This window comes from Myotis lucifugus, unplaced genomic scaffold (genome assembly GCF_000147115.1).
Source record: "Myotis lucifugus unplaced genomic scaffold, Myoluc2.0 scaffold_384, whole genome shotgun sequence".
In the NCBI taxonomy this organism is placed as follows: Eukaryota; Metazoa; Chordata; class Mammalia; order Chiroptera; family Vespertilionidae; genus Myotis; species Myotis lucifugus.
The window spans coordinates 650,448-675,473 of NW_005871432.1; the positions used below are offsets into that span (position 1 = coordinate 650,448).

The 25,026-nt window shown below is 50.4% G+C and overlaps 1 protein-coding gene across 3 annotated transcripts; it reads right to left on the minus strand.

Moving 5' to 3' along the window:
• VPS26C (VPS26 endosomal protein sorting factor C) lies at window positions 1–24,041 on the minus strand. 3 transcript variants are annotated; one of them, XM_023743319.1, is made up of 9 exons: window positions 23,904–24,035; window positions 11,523–11,772; window positions 10,831–10,974; window positions 10,045–10,194; window positions 8,077–8,157; window positions 7,205–7,279; window positions 3,022–3,172; window positions 2,641–2,793; window positions 1–1,779 (listed from the first exon to the last, which is right to left on the minus strand). In XM_023743319.1, the coding sequence occupies exons 2-9, from the start codon at window positions 11,553–11,555 to the stop codon at window positions 1,697–1,699; spliced, it is 870 nt and encodes a 289-aa protein (XP_023599087.1). In that variant the 5' UTR covers window positions 11,556–11,772; window positions 23,904–24,035; the 3' UTR covers window positions 1–1,696. The 3 variants fall into 3 exon arrangements, with proteins under 3 accessions (XP_023599087.1, XP_023599086.1, XP_006101909.1); XM_023743318.1 differs by lacking the exon at window positions 11,523–11,772 and adding an exon at window positions 11,810–11,869 and having other exon boundaries at window positions 23,904–24,026; XM_006101847.3 differs by lacking the exon at window positions 11,523–11,772 and having other exon boundaries at window positions 23,904–24,041.
• Window positions 24,042–25,026: the final 985 nt, after the last annotated feature.

Sequence of the window (25,026 nt, forward strand, 5' to 3'; positions counted from 1 at the left end):
TTCGGCTTTGACATTTTATTCTGCTTTCCTCTCCACCTGCCCTGGAGCTCAGCGTGGCTGGGAACTAAGCTCAATCCTGCTGGAGCTCTGACGGCCAGAATGTGCTCCGCCCACGTGGGCCTTTCCAGAACAGTGCACTCACGGCTCCGACTCCCCTTCCTCCTCCTCCTCCTCTCCTCGAGCCCGAACGGGAGAACTTGACAACCCTGAGCCTGAGAGTGGATGCCCAGCGCCAGCCTGGGCAGCAGCAGGTGGTTGCTGTCCGGGACACCCAAACATCCGCGTTTCCCTGGCAACCACAGTGCAGGTGTCTGGCCAAGAAGGGAATGTCTAGCCGGAGGCCCTTGCCTGGGACGCCTGGGCAGAAGGAAATGGGCTGTGGATCCTCTTCAGGTAAGAATTACTCCCTAAGGACAGCACTTGTTATATTTTATCCATAAACTGGTTTAGTAAAGAAATTATATAGCAATACACATCCCAATCCATTTTTCAAAATTCTCATTTAGCTTTTTTTTCTTCATTAAAAATGATTTCTACCTTTGAAATTTACCAAAAAGTATAGCCTCTGTTTTCTGCCACTGTGAACACATCATCAAAGACAGGTCATTGTTAGTGTCATGTGAGCATCAAAGGAGACTGAGCAGAAGTGTCCTCTGAGGGAACCGACGGCCCCGACGAAGCCGAGCCTGAGTCGGCTGTTGGCCCTCAGCCGCTCTCGTCACCAGAGGCTGCGGGGACCACGGCCGCCAGCCTGAGCCGCCCGGCCCGAGCCTGTCCAGGAGGGAGGACTGGCAGGGAAGGCCAGGCGGCCTGCAGAGCGCAGGGCTTACTTCTGAGGACTGTTCACTGTGTGCTGGTGGGAAGAATGCAGGACGGGGGGGCGGGGGGGAAGCAGTGGGTGTAACAGGCTCACCGCACCCTGAACCAGAGGGGTCTGGCTGACACAGGTCTCTGGAGGTCGCAGAGGCCGGGTTCCTTGGTCCAGGGCACCATCCCAGCACCAGCCAGTGCACCCGACACCAGGCATGGACATATGTGCCCCTCACATAGACTGGCATGGAAGTGCATTCTGGGAATATGGTGGCACCAGATTTCATACCAGGTCCTGAGACTGACTGCTTCAGCCATTGTCACCCAACTCCCTCACCCCCATGACAGCAAGAACACTTTAAAGTTCTCATGAAAAATGTGGGAGAACCACAGGGCAGCGCGGAATACATGCCCACACCTGCAGTGGAGGCCACTCGGCACCCCTCCCCGGAGCGCATCTCCGGCGCCACCAGCCAGGAGCTCCCTGTCCCTGTCAGCAGTGGCTCTGGGCTCGCAGTCCCGGCCACGTCGCGACCCGGTCAGACAGGCCTGGCCCCTGGGGTCCCCAGGACCTGACTCCAGCGAAGCTCACACCGTGGTCAGACATGTCCTCAGTCCCTAACGAGCAGCCAGAAGGCGGGAGTCACAGGAAATGATCTTGCCAAGACACTGGGAAGTCCCGATGACTTTCAAAGGAAAGGACTGACCAGGCGCCGCTGGGAGCAGGAGCGTGGAGGACACGAGGAAGGAGGTGACCAGATCCAAGGGGTCAGGTCCACATCTGCCCAGAATCCCTGAGGATGGGCCTGCGGTGGCTCCGGCTCCGGCTCCAGGAGGGGCCCCGCCCTGCACCTCCGTGCTCCCTCCGGCTACATCCTCCCTCTGGCTACATCCGGCAGAGCTTCAGCGGGAAGTTCTCGGTGATGAGGTGGTCGCCCTGAAGCAGCACCACGACATTAACCTCAAATTCTGAGAAGACAAAGGACAGGCCCGAGAGGCCCGGGATTCAGTGCGGCCGACAGCCTCCCTCTTTCAACCAACAGCACACGCTCACTCTGGTGATAAAAACGCCCTTAAGTTACGTTATTTGGAATTGGTTTAAGTAAAATCATGGTCTAGTTTAAAACAAAGATGCTCTCTGGACTAAACATAACGCACCTCACAAGATTTAGGGGGGATGTGACGTTAATAGGACGCAATGGCCTTAGGGACTGGGTCCCCTTTGCTCAGAGAATCGGCACAGCAGCAGAAGCTCCCAGGCCTCACACCTCCTCACTGGGGGCCTCGGCCGTGGGCAGAAGCTTGTCCACAAACACAGGTTTCAAGTGACTAATGGCCACAGAACTGTCACGGATTGGTCCCCGCCCTGACCTCATGCACAGCGCCGGCTTGTCCACTGCTGTGCTAGTTCCCGTCAGCTTATCATCCCACGCCCTAGCCTCACCGACCCCTGCCTCTGGCCACACCGTCCCCTGCCCCAGCCACACTGTCCTCTGCCCCGGCCACACTGTCCCCTGCCCCTGGCCACACCGTCCCCTGCCCCTGGCCACACCGTCCCCTGCCCTGGCCACACTGTCCCCTGCCCTGGCCCACACTAACGTGGCTGCTGGCGTTTCCCTGGGTGACAAGGCAGTGCCCTCAGGAGCTGGGACTGCTGGCGGTGGACCCCCGCCCCAGCATGGCAGCTCTGTGAGCTCCGTGGAGTGATGGAAGGACTAGCGCTCTGAGCTGTGCCTGACCCGAGCAGACCGCGTGTCTGTCCCGGGCACGGGCAGCCCCTTCTGTGGGCCACGCCCGTCTCAGGACTGAGGGCTGGGAGCTGGCACTCACCCACTTTGAAGTTGGTGGTCTCCAGCGTGGGGCAGGTGAACAGCCGGGGGAAGACCATGTATATGGGCACCGAGAGGCCCCGGCAAACATCCCCGTCGGCGATCTGAATGTTCTGAATCTCTGTGGCGTCCCGGGCATAGCCTTCTGCACACCCTGGGGGAGGGGCGAGCACCATGTGGTCAGAAAGCAGGACCGTCCAACGAGCCTCCCACAGCGATCAGGACGCCCTGTGACCATGAGAACCTGCGTGGACACACTCCCCACTCCCCACTCGCCAGGGTTCCCGAGAGTCCCCTCCCTCACAGCCCGTCCTCCCTCCGTCACTGGGGCCGAGGCTCCCTAGCAGGTGTGACCGCGCAGGAGGCAGTGCAGGGCCCTCACCACAGGTCTCCACTCGGACCAGCTGCAGCTCGATGCTCCGGACGGCGGCCTCCGAGCTCTCCACCACCAGCTCGCCCGTGAGCGGCTGCGTGATGACGCAGTTGGTCGAGTTCAGATGTCCTCGGACCAGGAACTTGGGGAGCAAGGCTCTCTAACACAGGACGAAGACAAGGGCGTCAGGACTGGAAATGACTCCAGTCATTTAGGATAAACAACAACGGGAAACAAAGATGGATAATTTTGTTAAAACCCACGGGACCCTGTTTTACAAAATGGGGAAAAGGTAGACGAGTACTTGCATCTTCTGTCAACTTAACTGACTGCCTGAGTTCCTGCAGATGCGGCCCGCACGGCCCCGCACAGGCCCTCCGCCACCCTGACGGCGAGGTCAGACGGGAAAGCTCCTCACGGAGGAAATGACGTACAAAGCGTCTGAGAAATATTTAACTCAACTAGTCACACCCACACGCCAAAAAGTTTAAAAAACTAATTTAAGCCCGGCTGGTCTAGTGTCAACCCAGGAGGTCACAGGTTCGATTCCTGGTCAGGGCACATGCCTAGGTTTTGGGCTTGCTCCCCAGTAGGGGCCGTGCACCTGATTCATGTTTCTCTCTCATCAATGTTTCTTTCTCTAAAAAAAAAAAAAAAAACAATAAAAAAATATTTTTTAAAAAGAACTTAAAATGTTCTGTGTAATACAATTTTGAAAAGTTGACACAATTATTTTATTTCAAGAAACGCAGAGAGAACAGTGCTCCTCCGTGCTGGACTGGGAGCCCGTGGGCCTGTCTCTTGTCTCTGGGGGCAGAGGAGACTGGCCCCAGGGGAGTGATGATGTGGAAACAGGTGAGGAGTCCCACACCGCTGTCGCGCCTTCACCTCGGGCTGGTCCAGTCGCTGGAGATAATTCAGAGTTAGACCACCGTCCAGCAGAAACGTAACACGAGCCACACATGTGACCACATACGTAACTTAAATGTTTCCAGTAGCCACATTTTAAAAAGTAAAGGAAACAGGTAAAATTAGCCAATACATCCAAAACAGTATCACGTCCACATACAATCAATATTTGAAAAGTACGACGTTATGTTCTCTTTCTCAGGCTGAGTCTCAGGCACCCAAACCTTCCGCCCGCAGCGCCTCAGCTCAGACCAGCGGTCACCTGTGGCCGGGGCCGTCCTACTGGACAGCACAGGCCTGGGACTGAAGGGCAGGGAGCTGGAAAAAAGTCTTCATTCAAGACCAAGTTCTAAAAATAACTAAAGTAAAATCAGCTACTTGTTTAGAAAAATAAGCACCAGTAGCACCACATTAAAACTCTTTTAAGCAAATGAACAATGAAAAGCTCTCAAGATCCAGCTGAGGAGCCTCACCAGCAGCCCTCTCCTGGCCCAGCATGATGAACACACAAGTCCAAACAGCCCCCTCCTCCCCCGGCAGAGCCACGGCGCCACCGAGGCCGCCACCAAGGCCACCCCAGGGGGCATTTCTGAGACTGTGGTTGACGATGACGCTCACCAGAGTTCAGGGACTGCGGCCTACAGCTGGCAGAGCGCTGAGAGCGAGCGTGCCCAGGAGGCACGGGCGTCAGTCAGACCAGAGGGGGGGCACCCGGGGGCAGGGCAGCCAGGGGAGGCTCCCAGGTAACCAGAGGGTGGGCAACTGGCCTCATGAGCCTCTGACACTAGCACTTGCCCAGGTGGCCTGCAGCTTCCCTAACGGGGGACTTTCCACTCAGGAGACGCCCAGAGCAGGCTGGGCAAGGAGAGAAGTGCCCCAAGGCACTTCGGCCACAGAGCAGGAGCCCGGCAACCCAAAGACAAGCTGCCCGCACACCCTACCCTGAGAGAAGCTACAGGGCCAGGCCTCCGCCCCTATAACTCCAAGCTCGGCTCCTCGGCCAGAGCGCGTTTATAACCAGAACAGATTGTCTGGGGCAAGGACAGGGCCTAACAAGACCATACGTCTCAGGGCCTCATCTACAATATAAACTAGTAACCAAGAGTCAATACACACTTGAGGAAAATAAGAGCAAGCAAAGGAGGTACGCACTCTACAGAGAGAACCACCCCCGGGAAACAGCACCCACAGGAGGCGGGGATGACGGCGCTGCATCCGCCATGAATAAGGGGCAGCGTGAAGGAGAGCCCTGCGCAGGAAGGAATCGTGGTGGTGAGGAAGCATCCCACCCGGAGCGCTAAATGCCACTGACGAGCGATCAGTGAGCGGGGCCTGAGCCCAGGGCTTCTCTGGGATGCGTCCAGGAAGTGATATCCGAGACATTCCCAGGACTGAAGGCGGGCTCGGCCTCCCAGTGCAGGAGACCACTGAATGCCAGACACACCGACTAAAGCCAGATCCAGCACAGGGCGGGGAGAGGTTGGGAGTTTGTAGGGAGGAGGGATAAGGGAGAGGGAGAGGGAACAGCAGCTCACACAATGTGAGGACCAGATTGTCATCAGTATCACTGGGCACTAGAAACCCAGGGAACGAACTATTTAAGGGCAGATGACATTAGAGCTGACTTTTCTACCTAGACTAGGATTCAAGTGTGGGAGCAAGTACGGGGTTTTCCGGCCACTCGAGGGTTCGCGCTCACTCCCCACCCTTTCTGAAAGAAGGACTCCAGGATGTATTCCAGCTAAACGAGAACGAAGTTGAGAAAAGAAGAAAACATAAGGGAGTAGCATCAATGGCGAGCAATGACCATGGTAAAACTTAGTTAAGGCCACGGAATGTGACTGTGAAACTTCAGGCGACGACGAAGAACTGGTCTGTAAGCCAATAAAGACTAACTCTGGGAAAAATGAAACTGATGACAACCGGAACGTCGATTTCAAACACAACAAACAAGGCGGAGTGAGGAGAGAAAATGCAAAAACGTTACAAGCCTTGTGTCAGACGGAGCTGAGTCTCAGTGTTATTTAAACTTATAACGTCCATGTGTATCTGAACATTTAAGGGTAACGACCAGGAGAGGAGAAACAGGATGTTAGAGAAAAAAGGAACAAACAACACTAAGAACAGAAAGGAACAAACACAACCTTAATAAATCAGGAAGAGGAACAATACGATCTACCAGAGCACAGGGCGAGGTGGAAGGAACACAATGGGACGGTCTTCAAATCAGGAAGAATGGTTCCGCCCTGTTAGTCGGGCTCGGTGCGCTGACGAGGGACCGCACTGGGCTGCTTTTATCTCTCTGTTCACCACCAGTTCCTCACTCCAGCTGTTACCACGTTTTCTAGCATTTAGAGCAGCAGTTCTCAACCTGTGGGTCGTGACCCCTTTGGGGGTTGAACGACCCTTTCACAGGGGTCGCCTAAAACCATCGGAAAACACATATATAATTACATATTGTTTTTGTGATTAATCACTATGCTTTAATTATGTTCAATTTGTCACAATGAAATTGGGGGTCACCACAACATGAGGAACTGTATTAAAGGGTCGCGGCATTAGGAAGGTTGAGAACCACTGATTTAGATTCTTTACAAGAAATATAAACTTATTCTAACCAACTTCAGAAAAAGTGGGGCTGACTGGGACAGCCCTCGGGAGCTCTCAGGGCAGGTGAGGTGGTAGAGGTGGAGCCGGGCCCATCCCTACCCACACCGTCCCCGTGCGTCTCCTCACAAGGTTGCTTCCTGCAGAAGATCAGTCTGACGGGCCCCCTGGAGTCCTGTGCTCCAAAGCAGGGTAGTCAGTGGACGTTCTGAAGGCCGCCTACCACACGCCCTGCTCCGCTGTGGCTCTGAGGGAGGAGGCCAGCCTCACTCGGGAGCCGTCCCGAGCTTGCCTTCAACCCGACTGATCAACAGGGCCCGGAGAGCAGGCTGCGGGGTGGGAGCAGGAAGAACAGCTGTGTCCATGGAGGCGGAGAGACAGGTGGCCACACGCAGGTGGTGGGGACTGGGCTCAGGGAAGAGTCTAACCACAGTGCAAAACTAGGAGAAGATGTAAGAAATGATAAACATATATCCTAGGAAACTTCCCACAAGTATGAGTCTCCTAAGGAGTTTCTGAGTTTAAAAAGAAATCAGAGTAGAACTCCAGACTGTCTGGGGTACAGACGATAATCAGGAATCTCCTCTCGGCAGCCAAATGAGGAACCATCGGCAACAGCCTGCCAGTGGGACCAGGGGCTGAGAAAACACCGCTGGCCGGGGTGAGGAACGCGTACCTCTTTGACATTCTGCAAGGTTTCGGGCGTGATGGCGAAGTCCACGGGACTCGGAGTCAGTTTCCCCTTCTGAGGCTGCAGCGGGAGGGAAACCACAATCAGAGCGTGAGGGCCAGGAGTTCTGTGGGTCAGACTTCTTCCCTCTTTAGAGACAGGAAGGGCGACACGGTGAACCAGGAAGAGCTCGGCACCAAGAGGCAGGGTACGTGGGTGCTGACCGCACGAGGGAACGAGGCTACCGTGGATGTGGACAGAGGGGGCAGCCGCCGCGTGAGACACAGGGACCCAGGGCTGTGAGCATGACTATATCACCAGGTGTCACACCAAGGCCAGCGCTGCCCGCCACTGCGAGGTGTGCATGCCCGAGGCACAGCCCTAGCTGCGCCACAGAGGACTCCCAGGAACTTCCCCGGCGTCTCCTGGTGGGACGGAGGCTCCAGTTCCCGAAGGTGACACGTGAAAGGCATTTGTTAAGAACCTTATGTCACTGCTGAGGATCAGGAGGTGGTAGGAGGGGCGACCCACCCCGCCCCGCGTGCCCGTGTGTTCTTGCTGGGTCTGCCACGAACGTTAAGGCCCTGACGCTCCACCAGGCTGGGCCATCTGAGCTGCCTGCCGTGCAGCCTGAGGGCTGAGGTGAGTGTCCCCAGGACAAAGGTGAGACCCCCCAGCGTGGTCACTGCTGCTAACAGAGGTGGGTCCCCTGCTGGGACTCCTCAACGGGGCACAAACCCCCCAGGTGCAGCGCCATGCGAGGCCATGCACCACCCAGGGGACGCCGGGCGCAGGGGATGACACCACGCGGTGCTCGTCAGTGACAGGCTGACTCCTCACTGTGATCAGTAAGCCCGGCAGGGCCCGCGGCCGCTCACCGCCGAGTGCACGATGAACTCGCAGGTCTTGGTCAGGTCTTTGGCCAGCAGCGACCGCTTCATGTCACAGCGCAGGGTGTACTGGATGGAAACGGGGAAGAAAACGGCAGTCAGCGTCATTTGTTTCCATCTTAGAATGTTCAAGGAGACAAGTCAGTGTTTCAGGGAAACGTAGTCTAATAAATGTGTATCTGAAATCAATATACACAGAAGGGTGAGTTAATGCTCAAAATGAAGGCATTTCTCTATTTAAAAACACACGTTAAGGTTACTTCTCAGCCGACTCCCACAGCCATCCTGTGGTCGGACCCAGGGACAGGGGTGCAGGGTCCCGCCCACAGCACAGAGCAAGGCCGAGTGGAGGGTGAGGAGGAGCAGGCACCGAGAGCAGAAGCCAGTGAGATCTGCAAGGGCAGACGGTGGGCCGCAGCCGCCTGCTGGCGGCCAGCTGTGCCACACGGGGAGACCTGGCCTCGACGCTCCTGGGAGTCGCTAGTTCTTTGATCCATATCCCTATTTGGCTAAGTCAACTTGAGCTGGATTTCTATAACTTGCAAATAAAAGGGTGTGAATAACAGGCACTAACTTTTGGTCACAATGTTTCTTAAGTGTGAAAGCATAATTAATATACAAGGCAGCTGGTGGTAAGCCAGGGAGGGTTGGACAAAGGGGGAGGCGGAGGAAAATGCTGATGCTATGTTCCAGGAACTGTGTTTCGCTCAGATGTACTATCTCAGTTCTAACAATAGAAATGTAAGAATTCTCAGGGCAAGGGCAGTCACACTAACTCACTTAGTCATTCAGTGACCATACAGTGGCACACCCTCATGCCAGGCTGTAACTGTATCTGAGCACTTCACGCCAAGACCTCACTCACCCCTAGGAGAGGCCGCGAAGGCTGCGGGGGTCACAGAGGTGGGCTCTGGAGTCACACCTGCCGGGGCAGGAGCCCATGCTCCGAGTCTTTCCGCAGTTCTGTAATTCGAGCTCAGATCTGTCCGCAAAGCCCTGCCTCTTTCCACCTCATCGTGATCTTTCCCCCGTCACTACAGCGTGATCCGGGGGTAGGAGCGGCAGGAGTCAGAGTGGGCAGACTTGAGCAGGGCACAAAAGAAGGTGCAGATTCCATCTTTTTTGACCATCAGTAAACACCATCAACAGGCATGAAGCAAGAAGATGCTCGCCCATAGACTGAGAGCAGACTCCTAGGAAGGGTACTTTTCACTGTAAAAAGGGTGACTAGCAGGGGAATGGTCTCTACCAAGACCAAATTATCAGCTAAAACTTTATTATTAAATCAAAAAATTCCTAACTTCAGCCCTTTTGCACATAAGACAACACGGGTCTCATCTCATTAAGCAAGGGGGCCACAGCAGGACTGACATCACAAAAGTACCCTTCTTGCCACTGACTGAAGGGAAGGCGTGCGCTCTCTCTCTCCCTTCCCCTCTCTCTCTCTCTCTCTCTCTGTCATGCCTCCAAATGCAGAGACAATAGCAACTGTGAAAGACATCCGGAACCACAGTGGTGGACAGGAAGTCATAAATACACTTCCCCTCGTTTACAAGGTTTGTTCAATAGAGGATACAGCCTATGCTGCAGCAGTAGCCTTTGGGTGTTAAACAAAGAGATGTTTATGCGAATAAAAACAGACAAGCTGGTTGGTGCCCGAGAGGAGGAGGCCTATCTGTTACCCAGCAATGAAAGCGCCCTTCACAGCCCATGTGGCTGCACAGAGCACGGGACACAAGGGGTTTTAAGAAGAAGCTGCAGCGTGGGTCCCCGGGCTCCTGTTGAAAACAATGGTCACACAGGAAACGTGTGCCTCGGGGAAGCGAGACACGGATATGGAGCACACGGCGGTCACGGCAGGAAGCGCAGGGTTACATTCTAGGTCCACCCACACGTTTCCAGTGGAAGGACCACCAGGAGGAAGTTGTGAAGACCACTGCATGCTGGGAAACTCACCTGAATGTTGACAAACACGCCATGGTAGGTCTCGTACAGAACTTTGTTCCCCTTCACGTGCAGAGGAAATTCAAAAGGAATTTCGGTTTTGCCGCTGGGGAACTTCCCCGGCTTCACCATCTCGATGGTGCTGTTGATAATCTGGATCGGCTGCAAAGAGAAGCCACTCAGTCCACCGCCGGGAACGTTCTGAGCCTCCCAGTCTGTGTCTCATCCCCTGAGGGACAGGGCCCGGCCCGCGACGTGAAACTCTAAGAGCTAATGTAGAAAACACGGGACGGCCCTGAATGGGAATGCGGTTAATGAGCCCCTCTTTCCTCTTACCTCTTCCCCCCTCAAATTTGAAAGTTAATATGTCCTTCAGGAAAAGGAAACTATAAATACAGAAAAAGAGTTCACATTCTGGAATTCGGAATCCACCCTAAATGACAAAAAGAATGGCCACAGCTCTTCCAGCGCGTTATACCCAGCAGCAGCCGTGCGCAAAGGGACAGTGACAGCCCCGCTGGAGGAGGGTGAGGGCAGGACCACCGCATACCTCCGAGGAGCGCTGGCCTTGGTCATGGCCGGCTCAGCCCTGACCGCTCTCCTGCTCCTCTCTAACAGGAATAAAGCAAGCCACTTCCAATCAAGGATCTATTCAGAATGAGCGGACCTATTTTCCAGCTTGGTTAGTAAATATTAAAAGTGTGACTATCACTGCACCATTTGCAAAATACCGACAGACAAGTAAAAACCACCACAAACATGAGTACTGAACCGATGGCGTGCACCAGGCATTCCTACCTTTACGGAGTTGTAGAAAGCTTCGAACACGCCCACGCTCTTGGCGCTGAGCTGGAGGTTCACGGTGCCTTCCACGGTCAGGGAGAGGCCCTGGTGCTGCACGGGGTCCTTCCCACTGATGACCACCACGCCCGAGAGCATCTCCTAGGAGAGGAGGCAGCCCCAGTCAAACGAGGAGGTCCCTTCAGCCACCTTGTTCATCAGCAAAAGCAAGCCTCTTTCACCAGCAATTTGTTCAAAGATGCAGACATTGACCAAGCACTTATTACAGATCAGACACCAGGAGGCCAGGAGAGAAGGAAAGGCCCCAGGTACGGGCCCGGGTCCAGGTGAGGTGGGGGTGGGTACTGATTATTACAGGGCAGGCTGGGCACCCAATCTCATCCCATCTCAGCCTTCCAGAAACATCTTCATTTCTGGCTGGGAGAATCCCAACAAAGGTCTGAATTCAACAGGGCAGAGAAGGGCCTGGGGCGAATGGCAGAGTCCCCCCACGTGAATGGCAGCGCTCTCCTCTGAAGGAATGCAATAAAATAAAACCCTTGTCTCGAGGTTCTCCCTCAAGGATGCTGACGAAAGTGACTGCACACTTCCACGTGCGAGAGTCATTTAACACAGCGTCAGCCCAGCGGGCCTCCCTGGAGAGACCTAGAGGTTATCTATACATCCCAGAAGGCAGCCAGCATTTTCACCGGAGAGCTTCCTGTCCCTCCACATCCGGTCATCTGGCGAACGTTCAAGGCCAAGGCCCCTGGTTCACAACCATTTCACATCATCTCCATTTATCTGAAGATAACATGGACATTCACTGCATTCTTCCATGCATGGCAGTTTCTTTCTGTCCTAGAACTTCCCAGTTTCAATTTGCTCCGGGTGAGGTTGGGGGTATGAAGAGGAAAAGGAAGTTGAGGAGATGAAACAGCATCACCCAGAACAGAGATTCTACAATAAATACAAAACAATGCGTTTCTTAAATGACCTTCAGAAATGTAGCACGACTGATGCCAAACAGTAACATGACAGAAAGTTGACAATAAAACTAGAAAAAAAGAAAAGAAAAACAGCAAAAATGAAAAATGACCTGCAGATCAAAGCATTAAAAACCAACCTGTTCTACTGGTGTTTACATCTGTTTACCTTCTATTTCCTCTAGTCACTAGAGAAACAGCTTTCACCAAGTCCGCTCCTTGGGCGGAACTCTGGAGGCGGGCCTCAGTATTAAACGTGCTGGGTATGTGTCTTTCCCACTCCCCACCCCACAGCCCTGAAGTCCGAGCGAAAACAAACACTAGCATCTCCATTTTAAGCAGAATTCAAGGAGTACAGCTCTTAATGTTAAAAGCTCATGAGCAAATGAAAATTCCTCTCAAATAACTTTTACATTTAATTAAAATTAATTCTATTAAGTTTTGTATAACCCAAATCAAACAAATCTAACTTTCAAAAATTTAAATCCACCAGTATATTTTTAAAAACACACTTCAGCCCTCGCCGGTTTGGCTCAGTAGATAGAACATAGGCCTGAAGACTGAAGGGTCCCAGGTTCGCCTCCAGCTGAGGGCACAGGCCTGGGTTGCAGGCTCGATCCCGGGTGGGAGGCGTGCAGGAGGCAGCCGATTGATGATTCTCTCTCATCATTGATGTTTCTATCTCTCTAACCCTCTCCCTTCCTCTCTGAAATCAATAAAAATATATTTTAAAAAAACAACACACACTTCACTGGTATGTCCCAGAAATAAAATGAGACAAAATAATTTCATAAACGTTATTAAGTAAACAACACAACGGCACTTGAGGGAAGTTCTGCTTCTACTCAGTCAGGACATTCTCAGGGAGCCTCCTGGGATGGGGACTGGGTTGGCCGCTGGCTGGCACTCGATGACCAGGACGCCAGGAGAACCTCCCCAACCTACTGCTCACCAAGGACAAGGCAGTGAAGTACCTTGGGAGCAAGCAGAGTAAGTACTTCATGACCCAAGGGACTCTCTTGTCATTCTTTGATTTTAATTAAGAATATAGTGGAGAGAATACAAAATTAATAAAGTATTTGTAGATAAATTAGACATTCTAATAACATACAGGTCTATTCAATTCCTACCAACAAAAGGAAGATACAGAATTTGTCCAAGAATAGCCCAAGGAGCCAAGAATTTTAGAAACAGAAGACTTCAACAAGTTAAGCCTCACAGTAATGAGAAAACAACCTTTTTCTTTCTTTTTAATTGAGCTATAATTGATATATGACGTTGTGTTAGTCTTAGGTATACCACACAATTCTTGATTAGTCCTGGCAAAGGAGGACAGAATGAAGTTGAATATTAAATGAAATTGAATATAAATTAGGGGAAACCGCAACATCACGGAGAACCTCCCCGTAGACTTGTGTCTAGAGTCGACTCTTGACAAGGAGGACACAGTGCCCATTCCTCCCCCAACATAGTAAGTGGAGGTTCTTCACCTGAGGGCCATGATTTCATAGAGAGGCCACTCAGACTTAAGGATGGCAATGAACCCCAGAAACGATGTACAAAGCCACCGGCAGGCGTGCGATGTTTTAGGAAGAAGAGCCATAGCGTTTGGCCTCTCAATCAAGGAGGCCCTTGACATGAGAAAGATTAAGAAACACGGATAGGAGAGATGGAGCCCCACACATGTGCACACACAAGACAAAGTAACAGATCCCGGTGCTCTTGACTACACATCTTGGCCCTGAAGAGGGCCTTGGCCTGTGCTATCGTCAGAGTGGCCAGCACGCAGCCTGGGCTCCCACTGGCCTGTGAAACCTTAGCCCTCTGCGAGGGGAAGCCTTCGAGGCAACCACACCATACGGAGCTTCTGCAAATCAATGTAAGTCTTTGTCGTGGGGGAGCCATGTCTAAAGAAAAGTCCCAACGGCCTTCTTCAACCACAGACCAAAAGATGAGGCTGGAACAGGGCGTTCAGAGGCGACCGTCACCCCGCCGCCAGCCATGCTGGCTTCCTCAGCAGAAACCACGACCCTGAGGGTGGTAAAGGGAGACCTTTTCTAACTGTGTCTTCTCTAAATGTAAAAGGCCACTACCAACTACACAACTTTTTTCTTTCTTGTTCTTGGGAATTAAATACCAAACCCATAATTAGACTCTGGGTTTGAAGATGTTGACATCAACTCAGCATCCCCCCTGGCTTCCTGGAAATCATCCAACAGAATAAGTAACAAAACCACAAACTCCATTTTTAGCCAAGCAAAAAACCAGTTAAATACCATGAAATAGGTGGAAGAGCTACACAAAGAGTGACGACGGGGCGGTACACATGCAATAAGAAGCCGAAACAAGGCCCATGGCTGTAGAAGTAGCTTCTGGGAGGTGAGGGCTCGCTGGGGAAACTGGTCAGGTTTTAAGGAGCAGAGGAGGCAGAGGCCAACGGAGAATCCTACAACTGTGCCCCGAGCAGGAAGCAGGAAGCCCTGTCTGCAGCAGTGGGAGGCACCGAGGCCTCTACACTGTGAGAACCTCCCCCAGCTGCTTGTCTCACAGGCAGGAGAAAAGTAGAGGTAGATTAAACAAAGTCACATAGAAAACCTCAGTTGGCTTGGTCTAGGAATACATTCATCTCCTACAAGAAGGTGACATTAAAAGAACCAGCAGAGCCCTGGACGGGTAGCTCATCTGGTTAGAGCGTCGTCTGGAGATGCCAAGGTTTCGGGTTGGATCCCCAGTCAGGGCACATACAAGAATCAACCAATGAATGCATAAGTGGAACAACAAATCAATGCGTCTGTCTCTCTGTCTCTCTCTCTCTCTTTCTCTAAAATCAATTAAAAACATATTTTTTAAAAATTGAAATTCATGAATTTTGAACCTAGTGAACTGGTTAACTATTAACACAATAAATCAATCTTTACAGAATGAGTACCCTCTGGCCTTAAATGTACAAAATTATAAGCCCCTTAAAATTTGGTAACTTGCCAGGCTGGAGTGGCTCAGTGGTTGAGTGTCAACCTATGAACCAGGAGGTCACAGTTCGATCCCCAATCAGAGCACACGCCCGGGTTGTGGGCGGTTGTGGGCTAAACCCCCAGTGTGGAACGTGCCGGAAGCAGGAGGCAGCCGATCAATGACTCTCTCATCATTGATGTTCCTATCTCTCTCTCCCTCTCCCTTCCTCTCTGAAATCAATTATTTATATATTTTTATATATTTATATATATTATATAAATTTGGTAACTTATGGGCACAGTGGTCTTCCTCGGAAGAGATGTCAAGATTGCATGCTACAAAGTCACATTTCTCTGGATTATCTCTTTGGACTTGAACACAACAGCCAGAGAAGTGAAAGCCTCTCAGTGAGTGTCCCAGCCATTCTCTCTCCAGTGTCTTCCCTTTCTGATGGTCCGTCCCAGCAGCATGATGTGCCACGACAGCCACCGCTGTTCCCAGGAGTCCTCTGCGCACCTGAGCAAGTCCTTCCTTCCTAACGTTTCAGAAACACTTAGGATCACCTGGGACTCTTACTCCACATTTGGTCTGGAGATCACATACATCAACAGGACCTGCCCTTTCATTTACTGACAGAATCAAATGCATTAATTAACCAAAATTTTTAAAAAATGATAAGTCAAGGTGGGAAAACACAAGTTAGACAAATTGCTTGTTGAAACGCTCTAGTCTTTCTAGTGGCACTCAGAGACCCATTTTGGTTGGAAGTGAAAATCAGAAACATTAGAGATTTCAGCTTGTTAGGTATCCCTATCTCCACTATTCTATGTAACAACTGTTTTCCACCTTATGTGAAAAATACACGATCACAGAGATTTCTCCAGGTAGTAAATAATGGCCAATATTATGTGATGTTGACTAGAAAAGAGAATTTTGAAGAGAATGCATTGTCTCCAATCTATCACTAAAATGGAGCTAACGCTACCTAGCAATCCCATTTCTAGATTGTACTCAAGTGAAAGATTACATTCACACAAAAACCTGTTCACAAATGTTTCTAGTAGCTTTATTCAAAATCACCCAAATGCCCCTCAATGTGTAAATGGATGAAAAGTGGTACATCCATACAAGGGAAGATGACTCAGCACTAAAAACAAGCATGTCAAACATGCGGCCCACAACGAATTTTTTTGTGGCCCAGCCAATATAACAGTATGTAAGCAATGTTTTAATAAAAATTTCGTAACTTAATTTTTACAATATCCTGTTATACGTAACTAGAGGCCCGGTGCAGGGATTCGTGCACCGGTGGGGTCCCTCGGCCTGGCCTGCAGGATCGGGCCGAAACCAGCTCTCCAACATCCCCTGAGGGGTTCCGGATTGTGAGAGGGTGCTTCTCGGATGACCCACCCCGGAATCAGGCTCCCTCCTCTCTGGTTCCAGGTACGTCACCCAAGAACCACAGCTGCCAAGTCACTGCAGCTCGGCAGCTCCTACGTTGAGCACCTGCCTCCTGGTGGTCATTGCGTGTCAGAGCTACTGGCTGGTCGGCCGGTTGGCTTTTATATATATAGATATAGATTATTAATAATGAACTACAACGTTCGCTAATGACTGATTACTATAATTGTGTTGCATTTATTTCCCTTATGTGCCTTACGCACAAGTGCACCATTTCTCTCCACTAATACTAGCAGCAAATATTTTAGCAGCCGATGGCCACGTAATTAGTCTTGGACTGACTTGTTTGGTGTGTGCAACAGGAAACATTCCGCTTTCGGAGAACAAGAAAAATAGGTTTATTTGTGTTACTTATTAATTTGTGCAGTTATTCAGTGTCTGGTAAGTTAATGTTCAAGAATTAATTTTTTATTAAAATGTTCTATTATTTTATGTTAACAATGACTCATTTATTTCAGCCCTTTGTATTCAGCATGTCTCTATCGAAATAAAGCTACATTTCTATGAAAACTGAAGCTTTTGTTATTTTGCGGCCCACATAAACTTAAACCTTGTTTATTTGGCCCGTGTTAGTCTTTGAGTTTGACTTGCTTGATTAAAAAGGAACACACTACTAATACACACAGCAATTTGAATATGCTAATTGACAAAGCCAGATTCAAAAGCTTACATATCATATAGTCATATTTATGCCACTTATATGCCATTCTGAAAAACTACAGGGCTCAAAAAGAGATCAGTGCTTGCCAGGGCTAGTGGGGGGCACAGGGAATTTTGGGGGGTGGCAAAACTGCTCCACATCGTGACTGTGATGGTGGTTACAGTGTCAAAGAACTGTGCACTGAAGAGAGTGATCCATTGTATGTGATGTACCTCAACTAAAAAAGCCCACAGAGATAATCAAGTTAAAAGGATATAAACTTATACCACTTTCTTGACAACAGGGTCATATTCTAAAAGTGATTAATATTTAGCCCCGGTGTGGCTCAGTGATGGAGTGTTGACCTATGAACCAGGAGGTCATGGTTCAATTCCTGGTCAGGGCTCATGCCTGGGTTGTGGGCTGGATCCCCAGTTTGGGGCATGCAGGAGGCAGCCGATCAATGATTCTCTCTCATCATTGATGTTTAGCTCTCTCTCCCTCTCTGAAATCAGTAAAAATATAATTCAAAAAAACAAAACAAAAACTCCCAGAATGTAGCTGAAGTCAAATGGAAAGTGGGTGGAAAACCAGCTTCAAGTGACACTTTCCTGGAACATGCCTGTGCCAGAGGGCAGAGGGCAGATGGCAGACGAGCCACCGTGAGAGGACAGGCCGGGTGACAGAAGCTGCAGAGGGCAGGCCAGGGGGAGAGGGATGCAGAGGGCAGGCCAGGGGAAGAGGGATGCAAAGGACAGGCCAGGGGGAGAGGGATGCAGAGGGCAGGCCAGGGGGAGAGGGATGCAAAGGACAGGCCAGGGGGAGAGGGATGCAGAGGACAGGCCCAGGGGGGAGGGGGCTGCAGAGCCGAGGGAGGAAGGGTGCAGTTAGAGTGATGGGAGTGAGAAGGGACAGGAGGGGTCAGCTCGGCCCAAAGGACAGTGTGGAGTGGGAGGCACATGGTTCAGAGGAACAGGAGGACCAGGGTCAGGCAAGATGGTGACAGCAGCGACCAGCTACAGAATAGGCCGGCCAGGCTCTGCTGACTCAGGCTGGGGAGCAGTAGGAAAGGGGTCGGTGAGGGGGAATCACAGGAGGAAGAGAAGGGCCATCTCTCCAACAAAATGAGATCCTGGAGCAGCACCGCTAGGAGTTCGGTGCTGGGGACAATCACCCCAGAACTGGCGGAAGGCGGAGGCTGCCACACAGGCTGAACCCAGGATGAAGTGAGGTCAGGAGGACTGGCCTGGGGACTTGGCATCGAGAGGAAGGCAGAGAAAAATCCATCCATCCTGCCGAAGTCCAGAGCCTACCAGGGTCGAATGCCCATGACGTGCTGAGACTTACGAGGCTGCAGAGTCTGGAAACTGACACGCCCACCGTGGCCAGGCTTACCCATGCCAGGCCAGCACAAGGTCTGCAGCACCAAACACCAAACGGAGAACTATATGAATGATTTCATTACAACCCAGTCTTCCAACAGGCCTTGGCTAATTCTGAAAATGCCTCTCATGCACGATGTAAGGGTTTGGGTGTGATTTAGGAGACAAGCCTTTTCAGGAGAATTCGATTATGAGTGAGATGGGAGACCCACTTCAAGTTTAGAAGACGGTGTTTTCTAAAGGTTCACACCTCCCACAAAACGAGATCCCTCCCAGCTCCAAGATTTGTATTTTTAAATTCATTTCAGAGAAAGCAAGAGAGAAAGAAAGCATCGAACTGCTGTTCCACTTATTTATGCATTCATTGGCGATTCATGTTTGTGCCCTGGCTGGGGATCAAACCCGCAACCGTGGCTTATTGGATCAACACTCTAATCAACTGAGCTACCTGGCCAGGGCTTCAAAGATCTGTATTTTTATGCCCCGAGTCCTTGCCAAAGCAGTCACTATAAGTGACCATGTATATATCAAGAATCCAGTAAGATAAAGTAAAACAGGCTTTATATTTTTCATACCATTCTAGCTTTGCAATTTTTCTTCATAATAATGAATTGATGTGTGTAGGAATTTTCTTTGTGGCAACAGCAATGAGCCCTCAGTACATAAATCCCTCATCACTGTAACCTGGCTCTGCTGGGCAGTAAATCTCTTATTTATGTTTTTCACAACCATAATATTTAACAGTGCTGTTTTCATGAGTACGTATGCCAGGATTAAAGAATGTTAAACATTCTGAATTTTATAAAAACAAATGAAGTGTATTTACATTACAAAAAGATTTATTGCAGGGTTCTTTTAACTGATAAGCTCCTCTGGCAGGCGCACTGAAATAACATAATCTACAACGAATCCGAGTCAAACTCTTTGGTCAAGAACACATCTACTGCGCCAAGCAAAGAAGCACACAGCAACCCCAAACCACACTCAGCTTCAGTGCCAACAATGTGGTCATCCATCTGATCGCCTCGGTCACTGGCCCTCCTTCCTCCAAGTCCACCATGAAGGGACATCCAAACTCCTGGACAGCATCTGAGAAGCTCTGTGCCATGTGCGGGGTACATAACAACTTAATTAACACTGGGTGTGAAAAGACATCGTGGAAAAGCTTAATGGTACCTCTACCCCCTACCATTGGAGTCAGAACCTATAATTAATGTCTCTTAAAAAAACTTATTTTTCAGTAACAGTTGACATACAATGTTGTATTAGTTTTGGGTGTACAACATTGTGACTAGACATTTGCATACCTTACAAAGTGATCACCCCAGTAAGTCTAGTGCCCACCTGGCACCATACGTAGGTATTACAGTATATTGACTGTATATTCCCTATGCTGTACTTTGCATCCCTGTGACCATTTTATAACTGGCAATCTGTGCTCTATAATAAATGTTTTAAAACACGATCTCATTTAATCCTCACAACAAACCCTCTGAGTGGGCATCACCTCCATCCCACAGATGAGAACTAGGACCCAGAGAAGGCACAGGGTCCTGCACTTCAGAATAAAAGGACACGATTTCAAATATTTGTTCCCATCGGTGCTCTTGCATGTCACTGAATTCTGAGCCTCAGTCTTTTCAATAATAACGTGGGGGAAATGCCGCCCCTTCAGGATCTGTGAGGATGAAAGCACCGGGAGTTGGAAAGGGCTATGCTAGTTTACGTTATTATAAAACAATGTTAAGTCCTCTCATTGGGAAATCACAACTTTGGCTGGAAATCTGGAATTGGGGAATTTTTATCACACTCCTGACTGCATCATACCGTCCGTGGGGCTCTGGAAACACAAGTCAAGTTCCCGGACTCAATGGGGGGACTCTCCGGGAGAAGACATCACATGTGCACGTTACACACAAATTACAGGTACTGCGCTTGCCACCGATGCGCCAAATCGTTAGTAACCGAGTCTGTACCAATGCTGCGGAGATGTACAGAGAAAACTTAGACTTCAAAGCCAGATTCAAGCATGGTCACCTCAATGAAGCCCAGCTCCCTTTCCCCGAAATGACTACACCTGCTTCGTGCCCCTCAAATCTCAGACATGCACTTTATCCGTATTATCTACCTTTTGTTTTGCGCATTTATCTCTTTCTCCACTGGCCTGTAGGCGTCATGAGATCAATAAACATTGGTTGAATGGATTTGTTTTGATGAAGTTACAATAGAAAAGAAGAATGAGATTGATGAAGATGTAATAACGAAAGGCATCCAAGACAAAGACACATTGTTAAGCAAAAAGAACAAGGTGTGTGTGTGTGTGTGTGTGTGTGTGTGTGTATACACATGTACACCTGCTGTTCATAAGAAATGTCTGGAATAGTAAACAGGTTTCAGTGGATACCCAGAGACAGAAAAGAGGGTCAGCAAGAGGAAGAAAAGACTTACCCTCTCACTTCCAGCCTTCTGTAAAATGTGAAGTTGTTAATTTTTTTAAAAATTATTCAATTGTGATAAAACAACAACAACAACAACAAAACTCCATCATTTTGTGAATGAGCATCCTTTTCTAGGGAAAAACCCAAATGTCAATATTAAATCCAACCATAACTTACGTTCTCTGGTGGCAAACAGAACCAAAGCCATTTTCAAATGCTTCCACAACTAAGATACTCTAAACACGGTACAGAATCATCTGAGTAGAGGTCATACCAGTTTTTATTGAAATATTGCAATGCTTTTTATAGCACTCTTAGGAAATTAATAACAACTATTTCTACATTAAAAATTTATCCTTCTGCATAAACATGGTCACTCTTAGGGAGGAGACATAATAGTGCTGGATGGACTCGCTCTGAAATCTGACTGACTTGAGCTGACACTGACTCTCGCGAGTTGTAACCTCGGGCAAATTCCTCAACCTGTGTAGGCCTCGGTTTCCTCACTGGTGAAGTGGGAGCGATGCTGACAAAACCACACACCAGACTGTTCTAGCTGGTTACATGGACAAACACGGCTCACTCCTCTAACAATCACCTATGACCTAAGGAACAGGCCAACATAGGTGGCAGCCACTTCAAGCAAACCATGAGAATTACAGGTTCTGGCCTTGCCACCGATGAGTCAGATCTTCAGGAAGTGAATCTTCAGCAGTGCTGTGGAGGTGTACAGAGAAAACTGAAAGCCTGTATGTTGTTAGTTCCCCTGCAGACACCTGAGTAGGGAGGGTGGGCAAGAAAGGCCACGCTGCGCACAACCATGGTGCAGCCTACGCTCGAAACATGCACCGTCCAAAGGCACTGAGACCTCATCAAGGGACGAGCCAGCAGAGGTCCTGCCAGCTGGAGCTTAGGAAGCAGCCAGCACAGTGCTGGCCTCCTACTCCACCTACCCTGAATTACAGACCATAAGTCCAACACATGAGTCAAGGGTATATTTTTGTCAACTAATCAGATTAACTTTTTTTTTTTTTTTGCTTTTAAAATATATACATATAGCCCAATCAGTGTGGCTCAGTGGTTGAGCATTGACCCATGAACCAAGAGGTCATAGTTCAAATCAGATAAGGGCAGCCCGGAATGCGGGCTGGATCCCAGGTAAGGGGTTTGCAGGAGGTAGCTGATGGACACTGCTGTTTCTCTCTCGTTGATGTTTCTCTCTCTCTCTCCCTCTCCTTCCTGTCTCTAAAAAAATCAATAAAAACATATTTTAAAAAGTATATAGCAACCATCTATGTAGAAGTTATACTGGTTTTTTTGACAATTGCCATGTAAGGTCTCCTTTAAAATGTATTTAGTGTAATCGCATTAGTGTCAAATGCATTAAGTGCAAAAGTGACTAAAGATTAAGAAACACTGCAATAAACCAGTAACTGCAGACTCTGGTCCAGATAACGGCACCAAAGAATGTGCACTAGATGGCACAGCTGACACCACCTTCATCTGCCACCCACAGGAGTGGCCCCGGCTGGGTAAGACTTCCGGCTGGGTCAACTTCACGATTCCATTTCTTGCATCTTTTCCAAATGTGCTTTTTATTACTTGTACCATATTTTATTATCGTTATTACTTTTATTGATTTTAGAGAGGAATAGAGAGGAACCATTTATGGCTGGACCATTTAAAATTTAGTAATTGTAGCACTTGACCTTTATGTATTTCAGTATTCTCCTACATAACCAAAATATGAATGAATGTCACATTCAGGAAATTTAATACCAATATAAAACTATTATTTAACAGATAGTCCACATTTAAATCTATTTATCAAAAATTAGGCCTTGTATTTGGTTTAGTCTAATTAGTCTCTTAATCTAGAAAAATTCCCTTTTTCATGACACTGACATTTTGAAAAATATATATTTGTATTGATTTCAGAGAGGACGGGAGAGGGAGAGATAGAAACATCCATGATGAGAGACAATCATGGACGGGCTGCCTCCTGCACGCCCCCCACTGGGGATCGAGCTGGCAACCTGGGCATGTGCCCTGACCAGGGATCAAACGGTGACCTCCTGGTTCACAGGTTGACACTCAACCACTGAGCCACCTCGGCCAGGCAAGATGACATTTTTGAAGAATCCAGACCAATAACTTCATAGAATATTCCTAATTTTGGATAAGCCCGATTGTTTCCTTATGAACTGATTTAGGTTAGACATTTTTGGCAGGAATACTGCATAGGGGAGTTGTGTCCTCCTCAGTGCGTCATGCCAGAACCCTGTTATTACACCAGAACGTCTGTCAGTCTCATCAGTGATGGTAAGGTGAGGTGTTCACTGTGGGGCTTGACTTGGGTGATGACTACCAGACCCTTTCATTATAAACATGTCTTCCCTTTGCAATTAAGGTGACTATCTGAGTCGTGTAAATACCAGGTTTCTCCAATACCCTTGCACCCAAAGCTTTTAGCATCCATTCATGATCTTTTGCCTGGTATTGTATTCTATCTCTTTTGAGACCTAGCTGCATTCATGTGACTAACCACTACTCTCAATTTTATTCCACAGAGTGAGAGCAACTGGGGTTTCAGCCCTGGCTGCACAATGGAATCGTTGGTATGGCTGGGGTGGGACCTGGACAATCACATTTTAAAATCCCCCCGGTGACGGATCCTGATGAAAAGTAAGGGTTGGTAATCCCCGGGGCAGAGGAACCTCGCAACAGTTTCATTTTGCAAATAGGAAACTGAGGCCCGAGGAGGTTAAGCGAGCGGCCAGTAGCACAGAACTTAATGGCATAGTTAAGATTTTTTTTTACTTCATTGTAATAGGCCATTCTTTCTGTATGCTATTCGAAGAATAAAACCAGAGAAATGAGTAACTTTTGTACAGTGTTAGGGCTGACCACAGCCTGAAGTGCATATTTCTGTTTCGAAGGTGAATTCTGCCTTTCTTCACCAGACCTCTGCAGAGGAGGGAGGTCTCAGTGCTCCCTGCGACAGCTCCAGCCCGGGCCCGGGGCCGAGCCGGATGTCCAGGGAGCCCAGCGATCAGCACCGCAGCCCTGGCGCCGGCCCCTCGGGCCCGCACGCCCCGCGTCGGCCACTCTTCCGGGGGTGGGGGCTCCCGGTGGGGCAGCTGGCAGCGCGCCCCCGTCCCGCCCAGGGACACCCAGATGTGCGTGGAATCCTGGAAACGACACAATCCGCAGGCCCGCCCACCCCACTTACCCCGGCGTGATAAACCTTGTTCGCTCTTTTAATCTTAATGTCCAGGGAGGTCCCCATCCCGAAAACTCCGCAGCAGGCGCTACTTCCTGCCACACGTGACCCGAGGAGAAGCAGGGATGACCCGCCCCTCCCGCACGGGCCCCACCCCTCTCTTTCCTCCGCCGGCAATTGCGTCACGTGATCTCGCGCCGGACGCGGGATCGATTCCCCGCCTTCCTCCTTCCGGCGCAGGGGCGGGCTGAGGGGGACGATCACTCTTCGTCACGCCCCCGCCGGGCGTGAGGGGCGGGACCAGACTAGCCCCGCCCCTTCCTTAAAAACAGTCATAACGCCGGAACTGCCCTCCTTCTCGCCCATTTACTACAAGGATGATGGAGGGCTCTCCCGGCGTGCGCCGCGGCGGGGGCGGGGCCGGAGACGCGTCGCGGGAACAGTCCGCGCCTGGGAGCCGAGGCTCCCGTCATGCTGTGCGCGCAGAGCCGCCGCACTAGTGAGTTGGCTTTAAGGCGTGTTCGCCGGGGGATGCGTTCCCTCCCCGTCTCCTTCCTCTCGTCCTCTCAGTCCTCCCCCACTGTCTCCCAGGGTTTCTGAGGGCCGGCGCCCCCGTGTCCGGCCCGCGGCCCCGCACTCGAGGCCTGCAAAGCGCCGCTTGACGGGTGTCTCGGCCGCCCCAGCCCCGCCACCGGGCCCGGGGCCAAGGTCTCGGGGAGCGCGGTGACCTCGCCTCCCTCCGAGCCGCGGCGTGGGGTCGCCGGGCCCGGGGACTTGTGGGTACTCCCCCTGCGCGCGCCCGGAGCGGGGTGTTGAATATTCAAATTCGTGCGCAGAATGCGGGGAGGCGCGGCTCGCAGGCCGAGGTCCCGGCCGTGCACGGCGACGGGAACCAAAGCCGGGCGGACCTGCGTGTCTCCTCTTCATTCCCGGCCGGAGCTGGCGGACCCAGACGCGAGTCACACATGGTCTGGGGGCAGCATTGCTTCCAGGCAGGGCAGCAGTGCCGTGTTAGGCGACATGCTACGTTTATGGAAAGAAAATCCCTTGTACATGTTTTAAACAAGGACATCTCCCGTAAGCAGAGAGGTAAATTGAAGGAGTGCTTCTAATTTCTTGAAACTCCCGGGTG